The sequence below is a fragment of the Nelumbo nucifera genome, chromosome 7, assembly GCF_055504915.1.
Source record: "Nelumbo nucifera cultivar China Antique chromosome 7, China Antique-T2T, whole genome shotgun sequence".
Taxonomy (NCBI): domain Eukaryota; kingdom Viridiplantae; phylum Streptophyta; class Magnoliopsida; order Proteales; family Nelumbonaceae; genus Nelumbo; species Nelumbo nucifera.
The window spans coordinates 31,147,090-31,160,497 of NC_142655.1; the positions used below are offsets into that span (position 1 = coordinate 31,147,090).

Consider the following 13,408-nt stretch of genomic DNA (forward strand, 5'->3'; position numbering starts at 1 on the left):
ATTCTCCCTTTCAGTTAAAAGTTGTCTAATCCGGGTGGTTCAACCATTGACCTGTTCAACCTAGTAAGCAAGTCGTAGGTTGTACACTTTAATTATGTGCAAACTTTTGAAAGCCATAACTTTGCACTTCTATGTCCGATTGGGGTTATCTATTTTTTCCAGTAACTTTTCAAGATCTATATGTCCCAAGGGCCTTAGGTGCCTTGCCTTGCTATTTTTGTGAAAAACCCCTTTTTTGGCCCCAAATTGCAAATTTTAATATTTTTATAAATAAAAAATTAAAACTCAATTAAAAACATAAATAAATGTAACATAATACATATATTATATGTAATTAATATGTGTAAAATATAATTATATTATTTATTGATAAAATATATATTTTTACACAGAGAGCGGTTTGACACATTTGACCTTGATAGTCGAACCGGTAACCTATGACTTGAAGGCAAAAACGAATATCATACTTATTATTGTTTAATATGCCAAATATATGATATTAAAAACGTACCCAATTTTTTTATTTCTATATTTTTTCATTTTAGTATTTAATTGTGGCAACATGGATTGACTCATTTGACCCAAATTGTTTAATTTCTTACCACCACCTAGATGAAAACACTATTTTTTCCAGGTAGATTTTAAAAGTACAAGTTTTTATGTTATTGAAATTATTAATTTATTATGTATGGATTTAATTATAGAATTTAATGATGAGAAGAAACAAAAAATCCTTAAATATATGATTCAATGAAGGTGAATGCAAATTAATACCTTAAACATTGGATTTAATGTGAGAGAATTTAATGCATTGAATATCCTAAAATTACCTCTTTTCAACTCATTTAATATCAATAACCAATTATCATATTTGCCCTCATTTTTTATCAATAAATTTAAATACAAAGGGATAAATTTTATCCTCAAAAAATTCTATAAATATTCTTTAGGCTATTCCTACTTTTAAAAGTAATATAGATAATATATAAAATTTTCAAATAAATAATTACGGGCTTCGCTGTTCCAAGCTTGAAATATTGGGCCTAGGCCGAGCCAGAAATTTGTGGGCCCAGAATTTTCATGCTGGGCCAGGACGAAAATGATCAGCCTAAAAGTCCAACTTTGTTTTACTCTGCACTTTGTAATGATCCTTGGTTGACCGTTTTTTTTTTTTGACGAGGGACGATTAATCGATTACCGAATAAAATCAAGGGAGACAACGACCAACAGAAAAATGTATATTGCGCACCTGTGCGCACTGCTCACAGTAACTCCCAAAGATGTTGGATTCTGGCGCGCCGTGCGCACTGTGTGTATTGCAGAAAAAAGTATTAAATAAAATAATAATAATAATAATAATAATAATAATAATAATAATAATAATAATAATAATAATAATAATAATAATGAAATGAAAAAGGTGCCCGACTTGTGTTTTCCTTATGTCTGAAGATTATTATTTTCTCATTTCTATAATTATTATTTCAAAATTAAAAAAAGAAAAACTCTAGCCAGATTGAAACGATCTTTGTAAATGGCGACGGAGCTTGGAAAATTCTATCTGTACCATACATTTCCAAATCTCCATCATTTTCAGGTTAGTTCATGTTGTTATTATTTATTTCTTTTTTGCCGATTCTTTTAGAACTTCAAATCGATTCTGTTCATTCAAGAACTTTGAATGGATTTTAGCTTTCCTGAATTTCTTTCGAATTTTGGATTTGATCGACTTCGGATCCATGAAGCCTATCCTGTTTCCAATTCCGAATGAGTTGCAGTATCCAGTGATCATAGAATTAATTTGATTCTCGAAATTTCATTTCATTGAAAATTTGGTTTTTGTTAGGCTGAATGTGGAAATAGGATGTCTGACATTTTTTTTTCTTTTTCTGAACCTCTGTTTTGAATCGATTGGTTCGATCGGCTTCAGAAGGTGATGATGTGAGAGGAGGAAATTCGTGATGTCTTTCGACGAGGAGGACAAGCAATGGACTTGTGGCAAAGTTGGTGTGGTCAATTTGCAATGTGTAAGTTCCATTGTTCACGATATTCGGGAGCCTTGCCTCCACTCGCCTACAAAGGTCAGTTGAATTACAATTGCACTGAAACAGACTGAAACGATGCGTCTTTTGCATTTGTTCCTTTTCTTTGAGGGCGCATCTTAATTTGAATTTAAATTTTGAGTAGTTTTTCCATAGATCAACACCTCAATCATAAAATGCAGGTTGTTAGTTTACCTGATTTTGATTGTTGGGATGCGCTAATCAGTAGTATGAGCCACTCCCAGTGAGAGCAAATCGTTCTTGGTTTACAATTAACCACTATAAATTAGTGAATAACTTACGGTTTTATTTGAAAAACTTTTACATATATTATGAGCCAATCTGTTGCTAAAAGAATCATTCTCTGTCGATGGATAACCCAAATTTTGTTAGGAAAACTAAAAACTATATAATATAAAACCTTTCACCAAAGATATTTATTATGTGACAGATGCATCTTGAATTATAGTTGAAGTCTGAATGAAATCTTGTTTTATCCTGGTATTAGAGGAACCAACTGCATGGAAATTCTGCCTCAATTGTAGCAGAGATATTGTCTTTTCACTTTGACATGATTTGTTTTTCTCTCACAAAGTAAGGTTTGAGCAAGTACCTGTTAGGAAAAGTAATCTGTTACAAGTTGAAGTTGAAGGGGCTAGAAGGGTTAATAAAAGGAAGGACTCTTTAAGGCTTCAAACAATATATGACTCAAATGAAAGTGCCACAAAATAAAAGACTCTTAACAGGACTATCATTAAAATTCATGGAAACAGTAGGAAGAAAAGCCATTGATCTGGCATCATCATCTAGGATGTACAAGCAATTGGCCATACAACCTTTACCAATTGTTCTCTCTGAAGTCGAATCTTGAAAGACACAAGAATTTGAAGAGAAAGTTACCCTATAATTCAAAGATTGGGTCAAGCTACTAATTGAAAGCAAATTAATAGGCAACTTTGGCACATGAAGGACATGGGTTAATACAAGTCCAGAAGAAAGGGATACAATTCCTTGACTAGTGATGGAAGAGAGAGACCAATTTGCTAGTCTCACCTTATCTCTCATTGACAATAATTTATAAGAACAAAACAAGTTGGGCTTTCCAGTGATTGGAAGCCCCAAAGTCAATTATCCAGGGATCCCTAGGGACAGGAGTAGCATGGAAAGCAATAGCTAGGTTACTTGAGCTTGTTGCAAACAAAGTGGAGGGATTAGAAGTATTTCCCTCAAGCTGATGGATTGCCCTAGCAAATTGTTCAAGAAGGGAATTGATATGGTCCTCCTTCAGCCTAGAACTCTAACTAGGTACAGTGGAATCTTAGAGGTCTACTCATCATGGCTAGGTGTGCTAGTCACAACATTGGTCGAACCACTCTTCTTTCCTGGTTGCCATTAATATTGCCCATAATCTAATACAAACATGATAGGAGGAAGCATATTGAAGTGGACCAAAACTTTCTTAGGGAGAGAGATGCCTCACAAGAAGTGTGTCTACCTTATGTTGCCTCTGATATGAAACTTGTTGGTCTCTTCACCAAAGCAGTTACTAAAGACAAGATGGAGACAAATTTACACAAGTTGGAAATGACCAATATCTATTCCCAACATGGGGGGGAGTGTACAGATACAATCGAGTGTTGTGGTCCCTACTTCCTATCTAAACAATAAATAATCAAAAACTACCACTATAGATTACATAATTTGTCTAAAACCTCAACACTCCCCCTCAAGTTGGGAGTAAATGTCACACATTCCCAACTTGCATATATTGTATTCAAGCTTATTCTTTGCAACCCCTTTGGTGAAGACATCAGCCAATTGTAGTTTAGAGGAGACATAAGGCAAGCAGACTTCTCCAGTTGTCACCCTTTCTCTTATGAAGTGTCTATCAACGTCAATGTGTTTGGTCTTGTCATGCTGAATTGGATTGTGTGCAATATTGATTGTAGCTTGGTTGTTAGAATATAACATCATGTGCTCCTCATCTTTTATTCCAATCTCACTCATTAGAGATCTCACCCAAAGTAGTTTTGAAACACCATGAGTTATAGATCTATATTCAGCCTCTGCACTTGATCTAGCCACAACTAACTGTTTTTTACTCTTCCATGAGACCAAGCTTCCTCCCACAAAGGTGCATACCCCTGATGTAGATCTCCTGTCATCTAAGCAACCTGCCCAATCTGCATCTGTGTAGGTCTCCAGCTTTAAATTTTCATGGTCCGAGAAAAGAATCCCTATGCCAAGATGCTTATTCAGGTAGGCAAGTATCCTCTCAATGGCTTCCCAATGCTGAACCTGAGGAGCATGCATATACTGACTCACAAGACTAACAACTTAGGTGATTTCTGGACGTGTCATACATAAATACAGTAGCTGGCCTACTATCCTCTGATATCTTCCTACATCCTTAACCAACTCACCATCCAAAGCATTATTTCTATGATTTGGATCAATAGGAGTATCAACTAGTTTAGTTCCTAGCTTCCTAGTCTCATGTAGTAAATCCAATACATACTTCCTTTAAGAGATGAAAATCCCATAGTTGGATCTTGCAACCTCAATCCCCAGAAAGTATTTCAGTTCACCTAGATCCTTGATCTCAAACTCTTATTGTACTAATTTCTTGAGTGCATTAATCTCCTTCAGATCATTTCCTGTAACAACTATATCATCTACATATACAATCAATACTAACAAGAGTGCCTCTCTCCTTTTTACAAAGAGAGTATGGTCGGATTGAGTTTGTATGTACCCAAAACGGATAAATGCTTCTCTGAACTTCTCAAACCATGCCCTAGGCGACTGTTTCAAACCATTTAGTGATTTCTTCAACCTGCAAATTTTTCCCTTACCAACATTCTCATAAAAACCAACTGGAGTGTCCATATATTCCTCCTCTTGCAAATCACCATTAAGGAAATCATTTTTAGCATCAAGCTGGAATAGAGGCCATGAATAGGTAGCTGATAGGGACAAGAGAATCCGAACTAAGCTCATCTTAGCAACCGGTGCAAAAGTCTCCAGGTAATCAATACCATAGGTCTGTGTATAACCTTTTGCAATCAACCTTGCGCTATACCTCTCTATGCTACCATCGACCCTGTACTTCACAATGAACACCCATTTGCATCAAACTATCTCTTTGTCTGTAGGAAGATCAGCTCCCATGTATGATTTTTAAGCAAGGCTTCCATTTCTTCTTGCATAGTTAGTTTCCACTCAGGTTTGGAGAGAGACTCATTGACATTCTTGGGTATAGACATAGAATCCAAGGAAGAAAGGAAAGCACAGTAGGAGGGTGATAAGGCACTGTAGGAGAGATGGTGTGAAATGCAATGGGCTATACACTTTCTCTTCCCTTTGTGGAGTGCAATGGGAAGATCAAGATCAGAGGGATCAGCTGCCATAATAATGTTAGGTACAAAAACATCATTATTAGGGGAAGTAGCAGGCTTAGGCTCAAGGGAAATACCTGGAACTGTATCAGCTGAACCTGGGATTTCAGATGGACTAATGGAGAGTGGTATAGGTTCTTCTATCTGAGCATGTGTGGAGTCAACCCTCTTCTAGTGGCGCTGATAGATTTGTGAGGCTGGTCGTAGTGGATCAGGCAATGGGACTATAGTTGCTAATGGTGGAATAGGCGGATCAGATGAAGGAACAAATGACACCGGAAGAGGGACAGGTTGTGAGTTCTCCTTCCCAAAACACTCCCCCTGAGGAGAACCACCCAAGAAAAAGAAAGTAGACTCAAAAAAGGTAACATCCATAGTAACAAACCTACTCCCTGACATTGGATCATAACAACAATACCCCTTTTTCTTTTGAGCATACCGAAGGAAAACACATTTCTTAGCCTTATGATCCAATTTCTTGTGATGAGGACCAAGAATGTGAACAAAGGAGACACCCAAAAACTCTCAAAGGTATATGAAATGTCTCCCCATCCGGAAAAATCAAGTTGAAAGGTGCCTTAAACCCAAAAGTGCATGAAGGAATACAGTTAATCAGATACACAGTTGTGAGAATTGCATCCCCCCAAAAGCGAATAGGAACTAAGGCACACACCATAAGGCTCCTTGCCACCTCCACAATATGTCTATTCTTCCTCTCTGCTACCCCATTCTGTTGCGGTGTGTATGCACAACTACTCTGATGAATCACACCATGCTCCAAAATGTATTAGGACAAGTCCTTCTCAAAGTATTCTCTAGCATCATTTGATCTGAAGACTTTAGTCCTCACTCCAAATTGTATGAGAACCATCTGGTAGAATTGTCACACCAAAATGGGTACTTCATCACATGATCTCCTAAGATATATCTGTAGAGATAGCTGATAGGCTATTAGTGTGTGTGGGGTTCCAACCCCACATTTTATAATTGCTGTTTATCTTTTTATTTTTCAGTTAGAATAGTTGGGCTGGTTGGGCCTTGTTTGTCTTTCTTTTATTTTTAAGTAAGGGTATTAAGGTAACTAGTCATTGTAATAGATTACAATATAAATAAGACTGAGTGGGTGGCTAGAAACATAATTTATCCGAACCCTTTCTTTTTCTTCCTCTTCTCTTCCTCTCTCTTCTCTCTTCTATTTGTGACCTTTTTTTCTCTCTTCTTTTTCTACTGAATTAAACCAGAAAACATCTATTTTCTGGTTTAATTCTTTCAAGTTGGTATCAGAGCCAAAACTAGGGCAGTTTAGGGCTCTCATGTGAGCCTAATCCAGTCGGCAGCATGAGAAGTTACTGAATCTGAAGTTTTGCATCTTCGCCTGATTCTTGGAGGATCACTAGAGTTTCAAATTGTGCCCAAGGGGTTACATGACCTTTGGATAGTGCCCGGTGACCAGGAAGGATCAGAGAAGTCAGGTAAGTCAAAGATTAGGGCTTAATCTGAAGATTAAAGGTGGTGATCAAATTCTTTCTGAAAAAGAACTCACCTTTATTGAGATCGACCTTAAAAGGAGCAGTTTTTAACCTTCTGGAAGCAGCGGTTAATAGAATTCTGTCTCCCTTGCCATTTCTTTAGGGTTTTTGACAGTTTTCTGATTTAATTCAGCAGTTTTCTGATATTTCTGTTAGCTTCTCTAAGGTTTTTTTGAAATCCCATGGTTAGTTCTTGCTCCCACATCTTTTCTGTGACTGTGGTTGGTTCTTGGGCAACTACAGTAATCAGATTTTGATTTCTGGGTGTTTCTTGTCGACTGAGGAGTGTTTCTTGGAAGTTATTAATAATCTGAAATTGATTTCTGGGTAATACTTCTTGACTGAGGAGTGTTTATTTGTGGTGATTCTCGGCTGTGAGTGTTTTTCTCATTCAGCAGAGACTTTTTACATAAAAGAAGTTTCTTTTGTATAAAAGAAGGAGCTCAAGCTTTCTTTGATCAAAGTAGTTACTGTTAACATCTTCTTTAAAATGTGGAAGGTTGGAAGTGAATTCGAGACTCAAGGGGAAGCTCTTTTGGGGGCTGGAAGCATGACTGAAAGTTCTTTTCAGATTACAAATATTAGGTTTGAAGGAACAAATTACTTGGAGTGGGCACAATCAGCCATGATGGCTATTGGAGGTAGAGGTAAATTAGGCTGTGACTAGGGATATAAAGAAACCAGCCAAAGAAGACACACATCACTTGCCAAATGGGTTCAAGAGAACTATTTGGTGATGACATGGCTATGCAATTCAATGCAGCCCCACATTAGCCGAAATTATTTATGGGCAAAAACGGCTAAGGAAATCTGGGATAATATGAAAGAGACCTACTCCCAACCCCTTAATGTTGCTAGGGCTTATGAACTGAAGTGTGAAGTAAATAATCTCAAGCAGGGGGAGAAGCCAGTCTCCATTTACTTTGCTACCTTGAAATTTCTGTGGCATGAAATCGACCATTTGGAAACCATTGAATGGGAGAGTCAGAGATATGCAACTACTTATAGCAAGCTGATTGAAACAAATAGAGTTTTTGAATTTCTAGCAGGTCTGAATTCAGAATTTAACATAGTAAGACAGCAACTTCTTACTAGGGATAGTGTGACCTTGTCTCAGGCTTATTCACTAGTGCACAGTGAAGAGAGTAGGAGAAAAGTGATGTTACATGTTCAGCCCATGGAATCTGCCCTAGCAACAATAAAATAGAAATTTGGGAGAGATCAGGAAAAGGAAATAAAGAAGGAAGATAAAAAGGAGATGTTTTGTGATCATTGTAAGAAGCTCAAGCATACTAGGGACACTTGTTGGAAGTTGCATCCTCATCTTGTTCTAGCTAGACTCAGAATTAAGAAAAGAAGTGCTAATATGGCAGTCAACACTAACAATGCATCGTCTTCCAATACAAGAACCACATCTCTAGATGCCTTAGCTACTGTCTGGGTCGCCTTGACACAATTAGAGAATGAAGCTGGTATTTCTGGGTCATCATCTCAGTCTTCAGCTGCCACTCCTGCCAATCCTACTTCAGCTTTTGCTTCCTCAGGTACAAGAGCTACAACATATCACACTTCAGCCCCAGGTAACACTAGGCCCTTCTGGGTAATAGATTTAGGTGCTTCTGACCATATGACTAATTTATCCACCTTGTTTACCACCTACTGTTTATCCTCTGGCATAGACAAAATATCTATTGCTGATGGCTCTCTTGTTCCTATATCTGGCAAGGGAGACATCAGACTGTCTGATGCCATCTCCTTGTCCTCAGTTTTGCATGTCCCTAAGCTTAGTGCTAACTTGCTTCAGTTAGTAGTATTACTAAGAATCAAAACTGTTCAATGACTCTTTTTCCTAACCGTTGTGTTTTTCAGGATCTGGAAACGAGGAAGGTGATTGGGATTGCTCGTGAGACAAATGGAGTCTACTTGCTTAAGCATCCATAGGGGAAGGAGAGTGAAGTTGGGAGATTGTTTGTTTCTCAGTCTTGGGGTCAGATTATGCTTTGGCATAGTAGATTAGGTCATTTGTCTTTTGGGTCTTTGAAGAGTCTGTTTCCAAGTTTGTTTAAGTCAGTCCAAGTGTCTGGTTTGAGGTGCGAAAGCTGTGAACTTGCAAAACATTGTAGGTCAACTTATTCTTTGAGCAATAAAAGAAGTAATCTTCCTTTTGAAATTGTGCATACTGATGTTTGGGGGCCATATCATACTCCTATGGGGGGGAGGGTACAAATACTTCTTGTTATTTGTTGATGATTATACCCATTTCTCATGGATTTACCTTATGCACTCTCGAGATGAGGTCCCTTCACTGACCCAAGCTTTCCATCAGATGGTATTGACCCAATTTGAAATCAAGACCAAAATTCTCAGATTTAATAATCCCAAGGAGTACTTTGCAAAACCCTTGGCATCATATCTCGTAGATCATGAAGTTATTCATCAGAGCACTTGTCCCCGTACACCTTAGCAGAATGGGGTTGTTGAGAGAAAAAATAGACATATATTTGGAAGTAACTAGAAGCATTATGCTCAACTCTAATGTTCCATACGCTTCTGGGGGAATGTAATCCGTATTGCTGTTTACCTTATTAACCGAATTCCTTCACGGGTTTTAGACATGAAAACACCATTCAACCTTCTGTATCCAAACAAGGACTTGTTCATTATTCCCCTTAAAACCTTTGGGTGTACTTGTTTTGTTCAAATATTGGGACCTCATTACTCCAAATTTGATCCCAAAGCTGCTAAATGTATTTTCCTTGGGTATGCACAAAATCAAAAGGGGTATTGCTGTTATGAGCCTATTTCGGGAAGGCGTTTTGTGTCCATGGATGTCACCTTTTTTGAGGATATGCCCTACTATCATAGGGCTTCTCCTTAGGGGGAGAGGTCGTGAGGAAGGGATTTCAGCCCCAGAAGTTCCATTACCTATCCCAGTTATGGAGGGAGTGTGTCGTGAAGAGCGTTGTCAGAAGTGCAGGGAGTTGAGAGTGTATCGAAGATAGTGGTGGAGGTAGGTTGATTCTCATTCTCAGCAGTCCAAGCCGATCCCAACACCTCCTACAGCTTCAGATCCAAGCATTATACCCACTGTTGAGCCACTGTTGCAGGCACTTTGCCTAACACTATTGAGCCTCAGCCTCTTCCTTCAGATGACCTTGATCTCCCAATTGCAATTTGTAAAGGGAAGCGTCGTTGTATTTCATCTACTACTCATCGTATCTCCTAGTTTCTCTCCTATGATCGTCTCTCAGAATCCTACATATCATTCCTGGCATCTATTGTTACCATTCCTATACCCAGAACAGTGCAAGAAGCTCTTCTGATACCTGAATGGAAAGAAGTAATGAAAATAGAGATGGATGCACTTGTTAAGAACAACACTTGGGAACTAGTTGACCAGTCTGAGAGGAAGAAACCTGTTGGATGCAGATGGGTGTTTATAGTGAAATATAATGTTGATGGCTCTGTAGAGAGATATAAAGCCAGATTGGTTGCAAGGGGATTCATACAAACTTATGGCATGAACTATATGGAAACCTTTGCACCAATTGCCAAAATGAACACTATCAGGGTCCTACTATCTATAACTACAAACTTCTCTTGGCCACTATTTCAGATGGACATCAAGAATGCTTTTCTAAACAAAGATTTGCAAGAGGAGGTGTACATGGAGTTACCTCTCGGCTTTTACAGTACAGAAGCAAGAAATAAAGTTTGTCGACTAAAGAAGGCTTTATATGGGCTGAAACAATCTCCGAGAGCTTAGTTTGATAAGTTTAGACTGGCATTGGAAAAGTTCGATAAAATGCAGGCTCAATTAGATCACACTCTCTTCTTTGAGAAGATAGACTCCTCTTTGACCTTACTTGCTGTCTATGTGGATGAAATTGTGGTGACCGGAAGTGATATTAGTGAGATAGATGCTCTTAAGCAGAATCTTCACAAAGAATTTGAAGTAAAGGACTTGGGAGAACTGCGCTATTTCCTGGGAATTGAGGTAGCTCGATCTAAGCATGGCATTTTTATCACTCAAAGAAAGTATGTCCTTGACTTATTAGAAGAAACTGGAAAGTTAGGAGTAAAGCCTGCTGACACACCCATTGAGTTGAAACATAAAATAAGTGCAGAAGGTGGAGAACCTCTTGAGGACAGGGCTATGTATCAAAGGTTGGTTGGGAAACTTCTTTATCTCTGCCTAACACGACTAGACATTTCATATGTTGTTAGTGTTGTCAGTCAGTACATGCATTCTCCTAGGACCACTCACCTTCTTGTGGTAGAAAGTGTCGGTAAAGTAAGAAAGATAGGATTTGATTGATTAAGAGATTTGAATAAATTTAGGAAGGATTAGATTTGAATAATTTTAGGAAAGTCATATCCTAGGATTAAGGGAAAGGTTCAGTCAATCCCTGATTACGAGAGATTCTAGGGGTCTGCCTTTCCTATCTTTTCTTATTTAAGTTGTATGCTCAACATGTTTTTATTATCAATAAAGAAAATTCTCTTTTCTCTCTCCTGCTATATTTCGCCACATGGTATCAGAGCTTTAGGGTTCGATCATGAATTTTAAGGCCGCCATGGTTGGCTTTGGTTCAGCCTCTTCGGATGCTACCAGCGGTGTGACGTTTTCGGAGGGAGGTATTCAGTCAGCGGCTATTTCTCTTTCTAAGAATTCTCTTCAAATTAGCATTCACAAATTGAATGGAAAAAATTATCTTGAGTGGTCTTAGTCCGTGCGGTTGGTGATCGACGACAAAGGGAAACTCGACTATTTGAACGGCGAAGTGAAACCGCCAGCCACTGATGATCCAAAGTACAGGCAATGGCGTTCTGAAAATTCGATGGTTACTACCTGGTTGATCAACTCCATGGATCTGGTGGTTGGAAAACCATTCATGTTCCTGTCGACGGCTCGCGATGTGTGGGAAGCTGTTAGGGAAACCTATTCGGATTTGGACAATCATTCACAACTGTTCGAACTGAATACCCGAATGTGGAAGATGCAGCAAGGTGAACGTGAAGTAACAACTTATTATAATGAGATGATGGCTGTTTGGCAGGAGATGGATTTATTTGAAGAAGAAGAATGGGAAAGTCTGAGTGACAGTGCTCAGTACAAAAAGAAGATAGAAAGAGGCCGGGTATTTGTTATCTTGGCTGGTTTGAATAAAGAACTCGATGAGGTTCGGAGACGTATCTTTGGGCGAAAGCCCTTGTCGACTATAAGAGAAGTTTTTTCAGAAGTGCATAGAGAAGAAGCACGGCGGCAAGTGATGTTGAAGAATGTTAGTGAAACAAAAACAGAGAATGAAGGGTCCGCTCTTGTGGCCCGAGGTGCAGACTTAGAAGGAGACAGACAAGGAGGAAAGCAGAGGCCTTGGTGTGATCATTGTAGAAATCCATGGCATACTCGGGAAACCTGCTGGAAGCTGTACGGGAAACCGGCGAGTTGGAAGAAAAGATCAGGCAGTGACAACAAGTCAGGGGGAGATGTCTGCGCGTTTCAAGTAAGCAATTCGGATCCAGGGCAGCAATCATTCTCAGAGTCTCTTCCTTTCACAAAGGAACAAATAGAGCACTTAAATAAAATGTTTCAATCTCAACTGTTAGGAAATTCTAACCCATCCTGTTCTCTAGCTCAGTTAGGTAATTTTTTCACTGCAGCCATTGCTTGTACCAAATCTAATGGCTCCTGGATATTAGATTCAGGTGCCATTGATCATATGACCGGCACTTCGCAATTCTTTTCTTCATATACACCTTGTGCAGGGAATCAAAAGGTTAAAATTGCAGATGGTTCCTTTGCTACTGTTGCTGGGAAAGGAACAGTGTCTATTTCTCCTTCTCTCTAAACCTTAAAGATGTTCTACATGTTCCTAACCTATCTTACAATCTCTTGTCTGTCAGTAAACTAACCCTTGATCATAACTGTCGACTTAATTTTTGGTCCTCTCGTTGTGAATTTCAGGGTTTAACCTCGGGGGAGATGATTGGGGGTGCTAAATAGGATGGTGGCCTCTACCTCTTTAATAAAGGATCAACCTTTGGAAGGCAAGACCGATAGACTTGTTTCAGTTCTATCTCTATTTCTAGTGACAATGAAATTTTGTTATGGCATTATCGATTAGGACATCCTAGCTTTCAATATTTAAAGCATCTATTTCCCATGTTATTCATGAATAAAAATCATTCAGTTTTTCAGTGTGAATCTTGTGAATTAGCAAAACATCATCGTGCTGTTTTTCCGTCTCAACCATATAAAAAATCAAAACCATTTACCATGATTCATAGTGATGTTTGGGGTCCTTCTAGAGTGACAACTCTTTCTGGAAAACGTTGGTTCATTACTTTTATTGATGATCATACTAGGGTCACTTGGGTTTTCCTTTTAAAAGAGAAATCTGATGCCGAAACTGTGTTTAAAAATTTCTACAACATG

General features: G+C 38.5%; 1 protein-coding gene across 7 annotated transcripts in view; it reads left to right on the forward strand.

The window, feature by feature from the left end:
- The first annotated feature begins 1,427 nt into the window (after positions 1-1,427).
- LOC104598242 (rab GTPase-activating protein 22-like) overlaps positions 1,428-13,408 on the forward strand; it is a 120,471-nt gene continuing 108,490 nt past the window's right edge. For 5 of the 7 annotated variants that reach the window (XR_016078884.1, XR_016078887.1, XR_016078885.1 and 2 more), the window contains exons 1-2: positions 1,428-1,597; positions 1,931-2,081. Coding sequence is in view for 2 of the 7 variants with exons in the window: in XM_088892365.1 (XP_088748491.1) it covers positions 1,962-2,081 (120 nt within the window). In the remaining 5 variants the exon portion in view is untranslated. The remainder of the gene's footprint in view (positions 1,598-1,930; positions 2,082-13,408) is intronic. The other 2 variants (XM_088892366.1, XR_016078886.1) reach the window with 2 other exon arrangements.